Raw genomic sequence first — 17864 nt, forward strand, 5'->3', positions numbered from 1 at the left:
AATGAGGACGCTACGTAGAAAGTGCATCAGTAATGGTGACCATGAAACTACTAGATTGCTGGAAAATCCCATCCGGTTCACTAATGTCCTTTAGGAAAGGAAATCTGTGGTCCTTACCAGTCTGTTCTATATGGGTCTCCAGACCCTCAACCACGTGGTTGACCCCAGCTGTCCTCTGAAATGGCCTAGCAAGTCGCTCAGTTGTATCAAACCACTACAAAAAAGTCTAATAATAAAACTGACCACCCAGCATCAGGCTAGGCACTGAACACGACAAAAGCGCACCCAGCACAGTCAAGCCTGCAAAGTCCTCCTCACTAACGGCTGGGGCATGTGCCAAAATGGGGAGAGCTGTCCCACAGCCTAGTCAAGCAACAGTCTGATATAGTCGGATTCACAAAATCATACCTTTCATCCAACGTACCAGACTTCTCCATCACATCCTTTGAGTATGTCCTGTTCCACCAGCAGGCCAAACCCACCGCCGATGGCAACACAGTAGCATACAGTCGGGAGGGAGTGGCCCTTGGAGTCATCAACATTGACTCTGGACACTACGAAGTCTCATGGCAAGAAAATGTCCTGCTGATTACCACCTACTGCCCTCCCACAGCTGAAGAATCAGTACCCCTCCATGTTGAACACCAATTGGAAGAAGCACTGAGGGTAGCAAGGGCACAGAATGTACTCTAGATGGGGGACTTCAACGTCCATCACCAAGAGTGGCTCAGTAACCCCACTATTGGCCGAGTCCTCAAGGACATAGCTGTCAGACTGGGTCAGCGAAAAGTAGTGAGGGAACTAACACAAGGGAAAAACCTATTTGAACTCATCCTCAGCAGTCTACCTGTGACGGATCCATCTGTTTATGACAGTATTGGTTGGAGTGACCAAACAAGACGAAGTCCCGTCTCCACACTGAGGATATCCTCCATTGTTTTTTTTGTGACACTACCACCATGCTAAATGGAATAAATTCATAACAGATCTAGCAGCTCAAAACTGGGCATCCATGAGGTGCTGTTGGCCATCAGCAGCTGCAGAATTGTATCCCACCACAATCTGTAATCTCATGGCCCTATATATATATATATATATATATATAATATATATATATATATATATATATATATATCTCACTCTACCATTACCATCAAGCCAGGGGATCAACCCTGCTTCAAATGAGAAGTATAGGAGAGCATGCTAAGAGAAGTACCAGGTGTACCTAAAATTATGGTGCCAGCCTGGTGAAGCTACAGTACAGGACCACATGCATGCTAAACAATGGATGCAACATGCAATGGACAGATCTAAGCAATCCCAAAACCAATGGATCAGATCAAAGCTCTGAAGTCCTGTGACATCCAGTGGTGAGTGATGTTGGGCAATTAAACAATTAATGGGAGAAGGAGGCTCCATGAACTTCCCCATCCTCAATTATGGCAGAGCCCAGCACATGACTGAAAATGGGTAGGCTGACCTATTTGTAACCATCTTCAATCAGAAATGCCGAGTAAATGATCCATCTCTGCCTCTTCCTGAGGTCCACACCATCACAGATGCTAGTTTTCAGCCAATTCGGTTCACTCTATGTGATAACAAGAAGCAGCTGTGCGCACTGGATACAGCAAAGGCTATGGACCCCAACAACGTCCCGGCTGTAGTGTTGTAAACCTGTGTTCCAAAACTGCTGCACCCCTAGACAATCTGTTCCAGTACAACCTGAAACACCAGCATCTACCTGACAAAATGGAAAATTGCCCAGGTATGTCATGTTCACAAAAAGCAGGAAAAATCCAATCCAGGCAATTATGGCCCCATCAGTCTACTCTCAATCATCAGCAAAGTGATGGATGGTGTTGTCGACTGTGCTATCAAGTGGCACTTACTCACCAATGACCTGCTCACTGATGCTCAGCTCAGATTCTGCCAGGACCACTTGGCTCCAGATCTCATTACAGATTTGGTCCAACCATGGGCAAAAGAGCTGAATTCCAGAGGTGAGGCGAGAATGACTGCCTTTGACATCAAGGCAGCTTTTGATCAAGTGTTGCATGAAGGAGCCCTAGTAAAATTGAAGTCAATGGGAATTGGGAGGAAAACTCTTCACTGGCTGGAGTCTTACCTAGCATAGCTGGAATCATACCTAGCACAAAGGAAGATGGTTGTAGTTGGTGGAAGCCAATCATCTCCACCCCAGGACATAGCTGCAGGAGTTCCTCAAGCCAGTGTCCTAGGCCCAACCATCTTCAGCTGCTTCATCCATGACCTTCCCTGTATCATAAGGACAGGAGTGGGAATATTTGCTGATGATTGCACAGCATTTGCAACTCTTCAGGTAATGAACTAGTCTGTGCCTAAATACAGCAAGACCTGATAACATTCATGCTTGAGCTGATAAGTGGCAAGTAACATATTTGGCACATAACATACATGCCATACAAGTGGCAGGCAGTGCAGAGGGTCTAGCCACCTCATTTTAACATTCAATGGCAATACCATCACTGATTCCCCCACCATTCCTGGGGATCACCATTAACCAGAAACTTAACTGGAACTGCTGCATAAATATTGTGGCTACAAGAGATCAGAGGCTAAGTATTCTGTGGCAAGTGACTGTCACTTCCTGACTCCCCAAGTCTTTCTACCATCTACAGGGCACAAGTCAGGAGTGTGATGGAATACAGTCCACTTGCCTGTATGAGTGCAGCTCCCACAATGCTCAAGAAGCTCAACAGCATCCAAGACAAAGCAGCCTGCTTGATTGGCACCCCATCCCCCACCTTAAACATCCACTCCCTCCACCACCAGCGCACAGTGGCAGCAGTGTGGACCATTTACAAGATGCATTGCCGAAGCTCGCCAAGGCTTCTTCAATGGCACATCCCAAATCCGCGACCTCCACCGGCTAGCAGGATAAGGGCAGCAGATGCATGGGAACACCACCACCTCCAAGGTCCCCTCCAAGTCACACACCATCCTGACTTCGAAATATATCACCGTTCTTTCATCATCGGTGGGTTAAAATCCTGGAAATCCCTCCCTAACAGCAATCAGGGAATACCTTCACCAAACACTGCAGCAGTTCTAAACGCAACGCAAGCTCGAGGAACAGCATCTCATTTACCGATTAGGCACACTACAGCCTGCCGGACTGAACATTGAGTTCAATAATTTCAGAGCATGACAGCCCCCCATTTTACTTTCATTTTTAGTTATTTTTTCTTCCTTTTTTTTTAACAATCTTTTTTACATTTTTTACAATCTTTTTTTTACATTTATTTCATTTCACCTTTGTTTGTTCAGTTTGCTTACCCACTGTTTTTTTTCAGGTTTGCACTTGCTGTTCAATATTCAGTGTATTTACACCTAATCTGTACTAATGCTTTGTCTTTCAACACACCATTAACATATTGTTTGCCTTTGCTCCGTGACCTTTTGGTCAGCTATGTGGCCTGGTCCAATCTAGATCTCCTTTGTTATCTCTTGCCCCACCCCCACCTCACTTGATTATAACCTGTGACTTTTCTAATATTTGTCAGTTCCGATGAAGGGTCACTGACCCGAAACGTTAACTCTGCTTCTCTTTCCACAGATGCTGCCAGACCTGCTGAGTGATTCCAGCATTTCTTGTTTTTATTATAGCAGTTCTAAAAGGCCCTCGCCATCGCCTTCTCAGGGGAATCAGGGCTGGGCAGTAAATGCTGGCCTTGCCAGCAATGCTGACATCCCATGAACGAGTTTTGATGCAGTTTTTGCAAAATAGAACTTATATTTACCACATTTTAAGCTATATGTTTGTGATTCATTCTTGTAGCTTGTTTTATGCTGCCTTTTCTCATATATTAACCCAGTGTTGTTTCCTTCTGTTCCATCTTTTTGCTTTTTTAATGTATCTTTAATTGTGCTTACCAACTTATTTGGCAATAATACATTAACAGCATATTATTTTTGTGAAATGGCAGGTGTACATTGTGAATAACAAACAGCTAACCAATTTTGTCTGTGTTTAGAATGAAAATGATTCTGATCCGAATACCAGTGAAACAGAGCAGCCCAGACAAATTCATTATATGGATGATGGGGATTCAATAATCCCCAGTAATTTATGTGGCATGTCTGATGAAGACTACTATAAGAAAGTCGAGGAACTGAAAAATGCACATGCGCATACTATGGCTATACTAGAGAAACTGTATGCGAGTAAACTCTGTGTCAGAGGCATGGTAGCTGCTTCAGAGGATCCCTATGAATCTTCAGTTTATTACAGGTAGGCATATTAAAACCTAAATATTATATATTCAAAGGCAAATTGGATTGATCCTGGCTATCTGCCACTATACAGAAGAATATAAGGGCAGTATGGTTCTCTTTATGGTGAAGATAAGCACACCATTAAAATTTAAATCCTTGAACTAGACATATACAATATGAGCAACTTATGACAAATGTGTCATTGACTCCTAGGTCTGGGAGCAACTACGATATAGATGGCACTCAAAATGTTACTTCAGTACTATTTTCAACTAAACAGCAGTATCTGTCAGTAGTGTGACAGAGGCAGATCCCTTGATTTTTGCACCCAAAAATAGGTACATGTAGTTTATCCTCCCAGTTTACTTCTGGCTGTCCAACACTAGTCCCAATTTTTGCCATTCATACACTTTTTCCAATGCCCTCTCAACCTTCTACTCCATCTATCATGACAACCAGGCTGACTTCCTATCCAATTACTGTGCTAGCTCCTTATTTCTCCTGGATAGGAACTACCTCTGATGATTGCCTCATCTCTTTGACAATGCAGTTCTCCTATTAATCCTTCCATTATCTCTCAGTTTTTCCAGGTGTGGAAAAAAAATCTTGAACTCTCATTAGCAACCTCTTAAACTCTCACCTTTCCTTCCTCAGGCCCATCTTCAGTGTCCTTATCACTACAAGATCCTGGATGGTTTCCCAACCCCATGCAAAGCCACCTGTCTGGTCTGTAATCCTTGGGTCAGGGACTAGAACACATGTGGAATGCAACCTGCTTTACTGTCTACTACTAGATCTGATTTGACCAGATAGTGGCCTTATCACTAGGGCCCTGCCAAATTCACAGTCATGAAAAATGCATCATGGGCCATGAAATCTCATGTCCTCTGTGAAATCTGCCATTTTGCAAACTTTGTGTGTTTTAGGGATTGACACAAGGTTCAGCTCGCTGATTGCTGGGCATATTACAAACATTGTGCATTTTAGTGATTGATACAAGGCTCAACTCACTGGTGGATGAGGGAGGGGTTCTGATTCAGGTTTGAGAGGTCTGAAGACAAATGAAAATGCCAGAATGAGCAAATCAAAAATGGCCACAACCGTTAGTGCAGCACATCGAGTGAAGGAATTTGGAAGCCAAATTCTGCATGCCAATGGTGGGATACTGTTTTCGACAAGCTGCAATGTTTCATTGAATCTCACACGGCAGGCAGCAGTTCAGTGCCACATAGAGTCCGAAAGCTACTGCAGCAAAAAGAGAGCATCTGACACCGCACTGCTGGAAAATGAACACGCAAAAAAACAAGCATTGATTTAATCTCTTTTGAAGAAGTCGACAGAGAGCTCAGAAAATTGTCAATTGGTTACTAATGGAACTTGTTAATGCTTTTGCAAGCGCCGCTGGCTCAGTAGGGTGTATATGCTGGGGATGTTGGCCGCCTCGAGGACGTCTGTGTTGGAGATACGGTCCTGCCACCTGATGCCAAGGATTCTCCGGAGGCAGAGAAGATGGAATGAATTGAGACGTCGCTCTTGGCTGACCTACGTTGTCCAGGCTTCACTGCCGTAGAGCAAGGTACTGAGGACACAGGCTTGATACGCTCGGACTTTTGTGTTCCGTGGCAGTGCGCCATTTTCCCACACTCTCTTGGCCAGTCTGGACATAGCAGTGGAAGCCTTTCCCATGCGCTTGTTGATTTCTGCATCTAGAGACAGGTTACTGGTGATAGTTGAGCCTAGGTAGGTGAACTCTTGAACCACTTCCAGAGCGTGGTTGCCGATATTGATGGATGAAGCGTTTCTGACGTCCTGTCCCATGATGTTCGTTTTCTTGAGACTGATGGTTAGGCCAAATTCGTTGCAGGCAGCAGCAAGCCTGTTGACGAGTCTCTGCAAACACTCTTCAGTGTGAGATGTTAATGCAGCATCGTCAGCAAAGAGGAGTTCCCTGATGAGGACTCTCCGTACTTTGGTCTTCGCTCTTAGACGGGCAAGGTTGAACAACCTGCTACCTGATCTTGTGTGGAGGAAAATTCCTTCTTCTGAAGACTTGAATGCATGTGAAAGCAGCAGGGAGAAGAAGATCCCAAACAGTGTAGGTGCAAGAACACAGCCCTGTTTCACGCCACTCAAGATAGGAAAGGGGTCTGATGAGGCGCCGCTATGCTGAATTGTGCCTTTCATATTGTCATGGAATGAGGTGATGATACTTAGTAGCTTTGGTGGACATCCGATCTTGATAGGATAGTAGTGGGAAGTTGTGTGCGGAATCAGAGGAGATAGGGGAAGCGTTAAATGAATATTTTTCGTCAGTATTTACAGTAGAGAAAGAAAATGTTGCCGAGGAGATTACTGAGATACAGCCTACTAGGCTAGATGGGATTGAGATTCACAAGGAGGAGGTGTTAGCAATTTTGGAAAGAGTGAAAATAGATAAGTCCCCTGGGCCAGATGGTATTTATCCTAGGATTCTCTGGGAAGCCAGGGAGGAGATTGCAGAGCTGTTGTTGTTGATCTTTATGTCGTCATTGTCGACAGGAGTAGTGCCGGAAGACTGGAGGATAGCAAATGTTGTCACCTTGTTCAAGAAGGGGAGTAGAGACAGCCCTGGTAATTATAGACCTGTGAGCCTTACTTCGGTTGTGGGTAAAATGTTGGAAAAGGTTATAAGAGATAGGATTTATAATCATCTTGAAAAGAATAAGTTCATTTGCGATAGTCAGCACGGTTTTGTGAAAGGTAGGTCGTGCCTCACAAACCTTATTGAGTTTTTCGAGAAGGTGACCAAACAGGTGGATGAGGGTAAAGCCGTGGATGTGGTGTATATGGATTTCAGTAAGGCGTTTGATCAGGTTCCCCATGGTAGGCTATTGCAGAAAATACGGAAGTATGGGGTTGAAGGTGATTTAGAGCTTTGGATCAGAAATTGGCTAGCTGAAAGAAGACAGAGGGTGGTGGTTGATGGCAAATGTTCATCCTGGAGTTTAGTTACTAGTGGTGTACCGCAAGGTTCTGTTTTGGGGCCACTGCTGTTTGTCATTTTTATAAATGACCTGGATGAGGGTGTAGAAGGGTGGGTTAGTAAATCTGCGGATGACACGAAGGTCGGTGGAGTTGTGGATAGTGTCGAAGGGTGTTGTAGGGTACAGAGGGACATAGATAGGCTGCAGAGCTGGGCTGAGAGATGGCAAATGGAGTTTAATGCGGAGAAGTGTGAGGTGATTCACTTTGGAAGGAGTAACAGCAATGCAGAGTACTGGGCTAATGGGAAGATGCTTGGTAGTGTAGATGAGCAGAGAGATCTTGGTGTCCAGGTACATAAATCCCTGAAAGTTGCTACCCAGGTTAATAGGGCTGTTAAGAAGGCATATGGTGTGTTAGCTTTTATTAGTAGGGGGATCGAGTTTCGGAGCCACGAGGTCATGATGCAGCTGTACAAAACTCTGGTGAGGCCGCACCTTGAGTATTGCGTGCAGTTCTGGTCACCGCATTATAGGAAGGATGTGGAAGGTTTGGAAAGGGTGCAGAGGAGATTTACTAGGATGTTGCCTGGTATGGAGGGAAGGTCTTACGAGGAAAGGCTGAGGGACTTGGGGTTGTTTTCGTTAGAGAGAAGGAGGAGGAGAGGTGACTTAATAGAGACATACAAGATAATCAGAGGGTTAGATAGGGTGGATAGTGAGAGTCTTTTTCCTCGGATGATGATGGCAAACACGAGGGGACGTAGCTTTAAGTTGAGGGGTGAAAGATATAGGACAGATGTCAGAGGTAGTTTCTTTACGCAGAGAGTAGTAGGGGCGTGGAACGCCCTGCCTGCAACAGTAGTAGACTCGCCAACTTTAAGGGCATTTAAGTGGTCATTGGATAGACATATGGATGAAAATGGAATAGTGTAGGTCAGATGGTCGGCACAACATCGAGGGCCGAAGGGCCTGTACTGCGCTGTAATGTTCTAATTCTAATTCTAATTTTCTAGTAGTCTGAAGAGACCACGTCTGCTGACGAGGTCAAAGACTTTGGTGAGATCAATAAAAGCAATATAGAGGGGCATCTGTTGTTCACGGCATTTCTCCTGTAGCTGGCGAAGGGAGAACAGCATGTCAATGGTGGATCTCTCTGCTCGAAAGCCACACTGTGCCTCAGGGTGGACATGCTCAGCCAGCTTCTGGAGCCTGGTTAAAGTGACTCAAGCGAAGACTTTCCCCACTATGCGGAGCAGGGAGATTCCACGGTAGTTGTTGCAGTCACCGAGGTCACCCTTGTTCTTATAGAGGGTGATGATATTGGCATCACGCATGTCCTGTCGTACTGCTCCCTCGTCCCAGCACAGGCAAAGCAGCTCGTAGAGTGCTGAAAGTATAGCAGGCTGGCACTCTTGATTATTTCAGGGGTAATGCCGTCCTTCCCAGGGGCTTTTCCGCTGGCTAGAGAATCAATGGCATCACTGAGTTCCGATTTTGTTGGCTGCACGTCCAGCTCATCCATGACTGGCAGAGACTGGGCTGCATTGAGGGCGGTCTCAGTGACAACATTTTCTCGAGTACAGTTCTAGGTCGTGCTGCACCCAGCAGAAGAGCTCACACTGACAGCAAAAGCACCAGTTTTAACAGAAAGACATTGTAACCCTTCTGAATGACACTCAGCTTAATGAGGAGGTTCAGATTGTTTCCAAGAATGCTACATGACTAATATATTTAATCACTTGGTCTGAATTTCAACGCATCACAATCCACAAAGCTGACAAAGTAATGGATGCACTGTTCTGGGCTGAAGCACAGTCAAACAAACAACACTCTGATGATGCTGAATTAAGTGTCTGTGCTTAACAGATGTTTTCTTGCATGGTTAGAAGCTCAAACAATATTACTGCTGCAGGGAAAAGTCAATTTATTTATTTTTATTTATTTATTTATTTAGAGATACAGCGCTGAAACAGGCCCTTCGGCCCACCAAGTCTGTGCCGACCATCAACCACCCATTTATACTAATCCTACATTAATCCCATATTCCTACCGTTCCCCTACCACCTACCTATACACTATACTGGGGCAATTATATAATGGCCAATTTACCTATCAACCTGCAAGTCTTTGGCTGTGGGAGGAAACCGGAGCACCCGGCGAAAACCCACGCGGTCACAGGGAGAACTTGCAAACTCCGCACAGGCAGTACCCAGAATCGAACCTGGGTCGCTGGAGCTGTAAGGCTGCGGTGCTAACCACTGCGCCACTGTGCCGCAATTGGTGAAGAAAAAGTCACTGAGAAGTTTCAACAACCTTCTGCACTGTTCCTGAAAGTTGTACGTATTTTTGACCCTGTACAAATTGTGGCGAAAACCACACCTGCCAAAAAAATGAGATATTAATTTGGTCATATGGAACATTATTTTTGACCTGTTACTGGACTTGAAATAACTTGTTTAAAAAGACTACAACAGTGGCTGAAAACATGGCTGCACATTTGTATTCTGAAAGACAGTTACAGGAAGAAGACAATGGGAGTGCCTCCCTGATTCAAGTAGCCAGATGGATTTTGATCAAGAGACATTGAATGTGCAAGAGCCAGTATTCCACCCCCCACCCCCCAACACTGAGAGAGTCTGGTAAACTTGGGGGAAATCCACAAACCTCGCAGCAGAAACTGTTCCAAATAAGGAGCTAGTCACATGACTAACCTGCTGGGCAACCTGGGGTTGTTTGAATTGTGCCACAGAGAAAGGAACAGACTGCAATTTGAAGACAAAAAGAAAAGGAAGGTCTCTCCTTGTCTCTCTCTCTCTCTCGCGCTCTCTCTCTCGCTCTCTCTCAAGCACAATTCCAGGGACCCACGGACGTAACTCATGCCTCAAGCCAGAAGACCAGCAAAACAAGTTTGAAAGTGTGCACGGGGCCCCAACAAGAACTGCAAGACTTAACTTCAATCAAAGACTTTACATCAAACCCAAAACCAGTAACTGAACTCCAGCTATTACTTCAAACCTTTCCCCTTTTTCTTCCTCTGTCTCTGTTTGCGTGTGTGTTTATTGCGTATGCATGCCAGTGTGGTCACGTCGCATATTTTTAGTAGTTTTAACTGAATTAGAGTTTTAAAGTTAATAAACTTACATCTTTCTTGTTTAAATCTGATAAAACCTGTCTGGTTGATTTCTTTGCAATTACCATGAGAGAGCACTGAGCAAGAACAGGGGGAGGCAGTGGCGTAGTGGTATTGTCACTGGACTAGTAACCCAGAGACCCAGGGTATTGCTCTGGGGACATGGGTTCAAATCCCACCACAGCAGAAAGTGGAATTTGAATTCAATTAATAAATCTGGAATTAAAAAGCTAGTCTAATGATGGCCATGAAACCATTGTCGATTGTTGTAAAAACCCATCTGATTCACTAATGTCCTTGAGGGAAGGAAATCTGCTGTCCTTACCTGGTCTGGCCTACATGTGACGCCAGACCACAGCAATGTGGTTGACTCTTACATGCCCTCTGAAATGGCCTAGCAAGCCACTCAGTTGTATCTAACCGCTACGAAGTCAATAAAATGGAATGAAACCGGACGGTCCACCTGGCATCGACCTAGGCACCGGAAATGACAACGGCAAACCCAGCCCTGTAGACCCTGCAAAGTCCTCCTTACTAACATCTGGGGGCTTGTGCCATAGTTGGGAGAGCTATCTCACAGACTAGTCAAGCAAAAGCCTGACATAGTCATACTCACGGAATCATACCTTACAGACAATGTCCCAGACACTGCCATCCCCATCCCCAGGTATGTCCTGTCCCACCAGCAGGACAGACCCACCAGAGGTGATGGCACAGTGGTATACAGTAGGGAGGGAGTTGCCCTGGGAGTCCTCAACATCGACTCTGGACCCCATGAAGTTTCATGGCATCAGATCAAACATGGACAACGAAACCTCCTGATTACCACCAACCGCCCTCCTCAGCTGATGAGTCAGTACTCCTCCATGTTGAACAGCACTTGGAGGAAGCACTGAGGGTGGCGAGGGCACAAAATGTACTCTGGGTGGGGGACTTCAATGTCCATCACCAAGAGTGGCTCAGTAGCACCACTACTGACCGAGCTGGCCGAGTCCTAAAGGACATATCTGCTAGACTGGGTATGCGGTAGGTGGTGAGGGAACCAACAAGAGGGGAAAACATACTTGACCTTGTCATCACCAATCTGCCTGCCGCAGATGCATCTGTCCATGACAGTATTGGTAGGAGTGACGACTGCACAGTCCTTGTGGAGACGAAGTCCCACCTTCACATTGAGGATACCCTCCATCGTGTTGTGTGGCACTGTGCTAAATGGGATAGATTTCGAACAGATCTAGCAATGCAAAACTGGACATCCATGAGGCCCTGTGGGCCATCAGCAGCAGCAGAATTGTACTCAACCACGATCTGTAACTTCATGGCCTGGCATATCCCCCACTGTAGCATTACCAACAAGCCAGGAGACCAACCCTGGTTCAATGAAGAGTGCAGGAGGGCATGCCAGGAGCAGCACCAGGCTTACCTCAAAATGAGGTGTCCACCTGGTGAAGCTACAACACAGGACTATCTGCGTGCCAAACTGCATATGCAGCATGTGATAGACAGAGCTAAGCGATCCCATAACCAACGGATCAGATCTAAGCTCTGCAGTCCTGCCACATCCAGCCGTGAATGGTGGTGGACAATTAAACAACTAACTGGAGGAGGTGACTCCACAAATATCCCCATCCTCAATGATGGGGGAGCCCAGCACATCAGTGAGAAAGATAAGGCTGAAGCATTTGCAACAATCTTCAGTCAGAAGTGCCGAGTTGATGATCCATCTCTGCCTCCTCCTGACGTCCCCAGCATCACAAATGCCAGACTTCAGCCAATTCGATTCACTCCGCGTGATATCAAGAAACGACTGAAGGCACTGGATACTGCAAAAGCTATGGGCCCTGACAATATTCTGGCAATAGTACTGAAGACCTGTGCTCCAGAACTTGCCGCGCCCCTAGCCAAGCTGTTTGAGTACAGCTACAGCACTGGCATCTACCCTGCAATGTGGAAAATTACCCAGGTATGTCCTGCACACAAAAAGCAGGACAAGTCCAACCAGGCCAATTCACGCCCCATCAGCCTACTCTCAATCATCAGTAAAGCGATGGAAGGTGTCATCAACAGTGCCATCAAGCGGCACTTGCTTAGCAATAACCTGCTCAGTGACGCTCAGTTTGGGTTCTGCCAGGGCCACTCAGCTCCTGACCTCATTACAGCCTTGGTTCAAACATGGACAAAAGAGCTGAACTCAAGAGGTGAGGTGAGAGTGACTGCCATTGACATCAAGGCAGCATTTGACCGAGTATGGCATCAAGGAGCTCTAGCAAAACTGAGATTAATAGGAATCGGGGAAAACCCTCAGCTGGCTGGAGTCATACTTAGCACAAAGGAAGATGGTTGTGGTTGTTGGAGGTCATCTGAGCTCCAGGACATCAGGAGTTCCTCAGGGTAGTGTCCTAGGCCCAACCATCTTCAGCTGCTTCATCAATGACCTTCCTTCAATCATAAGGTCAGAAGATGGGATGTTCGCTGATGATTGTGCAATGTTCAGCACCATTCGTGACTCCTCAGATACTGAAGCAGTCCATGTAGAAATGCAGCAAGACCTGGACAATATCCAGGCTTGGGCTGATAAGTGGCAAGTAACATTCGCGCCACACAAGTGCCAGGCAATGACCATTTCCAACAAGAGAGAAACTAACCATCTCCCCTTAACATTCAACGGCATTACCATCGCTGAATCCCCCACTATCAACATCCTCGGAGCTACCATTGACCAGAAAATGAACTGGAGTAGCCATATAAATATTGTGGCTACAAGAGCAGGTCAGAGGCTCGGAATCCTGAGGCGAGTAACTCACCTCCTGACTCCCCAAAGCCTATCCACCAACTACAAGGCACAAGTCAGGAGTGTGATAGAATACTCTCCACTTGCCTGGATGGGTGCAGCTCCAACAACACTCAAGAAGCTCAACACCATCCAGGACAAAGCAGCCCGCTTGATTGGCACCCCATCTACAAACATTCACTCCCTCCACCACTGACACACAGTGGCAGCAGTGTGTACCATCTGCAAGATGCACTGCAGCAATGCACCAAGGCTCCTTTGACAGCACCTTCCAAACCCGCGACCTCTACCAACTAGGAGGACAAGGGCAGCAAATGCATGGGAACACCACCACCTGCAAGTTCCCCTCCAAGTCACACACCATCCTGACTTGGAACTACATCGCCGTTCCTTCACTGTCGCTGGGTCAAAATCCTGGCACTCCCTTCCTAACAGCACTGTGGGTATACCTACCCCAAATGGATTGCAACGGTTCAAGAAGGCAGCTCACCACCACCTTCTCAAGGGCAATTAGGGATGGGCAATAAATGCTGGCCTAGCCAGCGACGCCCACATCCCATGAATTAATTTTTTAAAAACTCACTGAGGGGAAGCTAAAAACAGTGTTTAAAAAAATTAAACCCTGTTACAGCCAATCCGGTAAAAGGCTGAGGGGGGGGGGGGGGCGGGGAGCCCTCGACCTCTTCCTCACTAGGTCATAACAAAATGCACCTGTTGGTGTTGGATTTAAACTCATTTGATGCAATTCCTGGCTTTGACAAGAACCGTAAGCTGGAGTTTCCTGCTTATAAAAGCATTGCAGAAGAAGCAGATTGTACTTTGCCTGTGCTGCAGTTTTGGAATTCTGTGGAATGCAGAATTCCCCACCTTGCAAGGCTAGCACAGCACTTTCTGACAATTCCAACAAACTCTGGATGCAGAGAAAGCTGTGCCCAAACACAGGCAGGTGTTCACAGCGCAGTCTGGGAATGAAGAAAGAGACAGTTACAGGTTGCTATATGCTCACATTTAACTACTGACTTCAGTGAGTAAAGAATGTAACCTGTTGACTATTTTACAATAGCTTTTGAGTGGACAATAAATGCCATTTGAAACTCACTTGTGTTTTTTTCATTTTAAATAGATGGTTTGTTGCTACACTATGAAATTTACAATTTAAATATGTGAAATCGTGAAATTCACGATTCTGCACATGCTGTGACTGTGAAATTTGTTAAATTTGACTGTGAATTTGGTAGGCCCTACTTATCACTCTAAGGAACATCCTCCTATTGTTCCAGGGTCACCTTGGATGTCAAGGACAACCCAGAACTCTTTGCCTCCATAAACAACCTCCTCTAATATCCCCTCTCCATACCTTCCATCCAAGCATCTGATTCTAAATGTGAAGTGCTCATGGAATTCTTCGTTTCAATAGTCAAGGCTATTCACCGGGTTGCTTCTTACTTCTTGCATCCCTTCTCTTCCCCCACCTTGCAGCTTCTCTTTTCCCTGACCCCCTCCATGCCATTTGTTCTCTTAGTCCTTTTAGACTCAATTTTCCAGAAAGCACATCATGTGCTCCCTCAGTCACCTTCCAACACAGCTACTGACCCCACAACTTCTCCTTCTGAGCTTCATGTTTATTGACCGTGTCAATCTTTCCCTTTCTTCAGGATTTGTTTTCTTGATCCCTTTTTAAAATTCAAGTTACTGCTTATATCTTCAAAAGAAAATTGTTGACCCTTCTACCTTTGCATTAACCTACCCTTTCTATGGCTGCTCCATGAATGTGATATTGTCTCTGAGCCATTTTTTAACCACTGCTGCTGGAGTCCCTACAGTGTAATTTTCAATGAAATCACCAGTGTAATTACTTGTGACTTCTGCAGCTTGTTGCCTTTGTTCATCTTTGCCAACCCCTCTGTAACCTTTGACACGAGTTTTTATGATCCCCATGGAGACCACCAATAAACAAAAAGAATCAAATCCACCGACTGACCCCAATTTAGTCAACCTAAAACCAAACAGACAAGATTTCTCCTTTATAAATGTTACTGTAGCACTAGACAAAAACCAACAAAAATTAAACACAAACTAACAGTTAACTCCTGGTCGAGGGATTATATATATCTCTTAAAGGTTACACATTAATTAGCAGAAGCATCAAAGATAGTCCTTGCGGATCTTCAGAATAGCCTTCCCAGCAAGGTGGTGCTGAACAGTTCCAAAGTACAACAAAATCAGGATCTTCCTCAGGTAGTTCTTCAACTTCTGTCCTCCAGAAGCAAATATGGAAGTAATGAGGTACCGTCATTAGCAAGTGATGCGATCTCCCGTTAATGGTTCAGTCTTCTTGCCTCTCACACCACCTCGGCCTTGCCCACTACCATCCAGATGGCATGGTATCACTGAAGTCACCAAAGACAACTGCCGCAAGTTATTCACCAATGGTTATCCCTCAGTCCAGGCTTCTTTATACAACCACTGCAGAGTCTTCCGCAACTGTGGAAAACTTCTTTTAAAAACACACACAGCTTTTAGCTGTCCGTAAAGTTTTTTTGACAAACTGAAACTGAAACCTCCATGTCCTTGCTTAAAAAAAGATGTTTGTTTCTCCTCAGTCTGTTTCGTGATCTAACCTGGGTTTGCCGCCCCCCCCCCCCCCCCCCCCCACCCCGGCCCTGAACCTGGAAACCCCCAGCCTCAAATCAAGGACAGTCTCAAAAAAACAAACACAAGCTGTACACAACTCAATTTATACATGAAAACTCAATAACACTTTCAGACCTTGAAAAAAAGGCCTTAAAGTAGTAGGGATTTTTTTAAATAGTTCAACAAAAAAAGAAACATTCTTAACATCAGAAGCATTTTTAACAAATAGCTTACTGTATACTGTACGGGTAATATTTTCACATTTTAGAGCTTTCCTTCACTCTTACACTCTTAAACTCAGGACAGAGCATCAGCAATTGCATTGCTTTTAGGAATATAGGAACAGGAGTAGGCCATTCAGCCCTCCAAGCCTGCTATGCCATTTAACTAGATCATGGCTGATTATCTACTTCAACACCACCTCCCACGCTGTCCCCATATCCTTTGATGTCAGTAGTATCCAGAAATCTGTCGATTTCTGACTTGAACATGCTCAATGATTGAGCTTCTACAGCCCTCTGGGGTAGAGAATTCCAAAGATTTACCATCCTCAAAGTGAAGAAATTCCTTCTCTCAGTCTTAAATGGCCTACCCCCTATTCTGAGATTATGTCCCCTGGTTCTAGACTCACTAGCCAGGGGAAACATCCTATCTACAACCACCCTGTCACACCCTGTAAAAATTTAGTAAGTTTCAATGAGATCACTTCTCATTCTTTGAAACTCTAGAGAATACAGGCCCAGTTTCCTCATTCTCTCCTCATAAGACAATCCCACCATCCCAGGGATTAGTCTGGTGAACCTCCGTTGCATTCCTTCAATGGAAAGTATATCCTTCCTTAGATGAGGAGACCAAAACTGTACACAATGCTCCAGGTGTGGTATCACCAAAGTTCTATACAATTGCAGCAAGACTTCTTTACTTGTGTACTCAAAACCCCCTGCAATGAAGGCTGTTACGACTGAGGGGAAGAGTGCACTGTCTTTTCTAGTTCCACTTCTCCACAGGTCACAACATATATTTTAAATGTTTACCCAGTTACCAATACGGTCAATCATACACTCTACTCTTTATCCCAGAATAAAATACACCAACCAGCTTTCTTTAATAAACAACAAAATTATCAGTTTATTATAAAAACAAGACTTATCAAGTAACGAAGCAAAGCATTAACACACAGATTGAAATAAAAAAGTTACCTTTTTAAATGTCCCACACACAAACTCTCGTGCACACTGAGAAAAATAAAGAAATTCTCTCTGCAGAGGCCTTTAACAAAAAAAGAATACTTTGGCCCAAATACTTGCTAATTCTTAAAGAAAAAAGAGAAGATATGTAAGGATGTCAGTTGTCCCTTATGGTCTGGTGTCTGGGTACACGGAGACGGATCACTCAGATCTTTTCAGAAGCATTTCGTTCTGGAGATGTCGAGAATTAGTCTGGTAGGCTTTCCAGGAGAAATGTGGCATCAGGGGTTTCAGTTATCACACTCTGGATTCGCAGGGTTTTTTTTCAAAGAAGTAGAGAAAAAGAAGCTGACACTCTGGATTTCTCAGGGTATCTTACAGAGGTGCAGGAAAGATGAGCCAGGGGCTTCTTTTCAGCAGGCTACAAAACCAACTGCTTTTCAACACTGCCCACACCACAATTGAACCAAAACAATATCTCAGAAGCGAACCCAATTCCTGACCCTCATAAATCTTGACATGTCACTTCTCCGTAAACATCTTCCTCAAGTCACCAAGGTTTCTGTTGTCTATTGAGATTAAGGCATGTGACATCCAGTAAAGGTTTTGTTTTCAAACAAGACTTCTCAGTGTTCTTCCAGTGAGCTTTCAACAAAAAACAAAGCCCAGCATCTATGAAATCTTCAGCCTTCCAAAATGAATCCATTTCCACAATTTAGAGTCTTCAAAAAAATTTCACAAAAATTGGAAGCACTTTCATAAAACCTCCATCCTTGGAGGAATGAAATACCATTTTTAAATGCGTTTCATTACAAAGAGAGAGAAAGAAACAGAAGATGAAAAGTATTAAAACACATTAGGGCGGCGCAGTGGTTAGCACCTCACAGCTCCAGCGACCCGCATTC

The 17864-nt window shown here is 44.9% G+C and overlaps 1 protein-coding gene across 1 annotated transcript in view; it reads left to right on the forward strand.

The window, feature by feature from the left end:
* Window positions 1-17864, forward strand: part of fam161a (FAM161 centrosomal protein A) — a 111760-nt gene that overhangs the window by 12040 nt on the left and 81856 nt on the right. The window contains exon 2 of the mRNA XM_068045803.1: window positions 4014-4270. Coding sequence (XP_067901904.1) covers window positions 4014-4270 — 257 coding nt within the window. The remainder of the gene's footprint in view (window positions 1-4013; window positions 4271-17864) is intronic.

Source organism: Heterodontus francisci, chromosome 13 (genome assembly GCF_036365525.1).
Source record: "Heterodontus francisci isolate sHetFra1 chromosome 13, sHetFra1.hap1, whole genome shotgun sequence".
In the NCBI taxonomy this organism is placed as follows: domain Eukaryota; kingdom Metazoa; phylum Chordata; class Chondrichthyes; order Heterodontiformes; family Heterodontidae; genus Heterodontus; species Heterodontus francisci.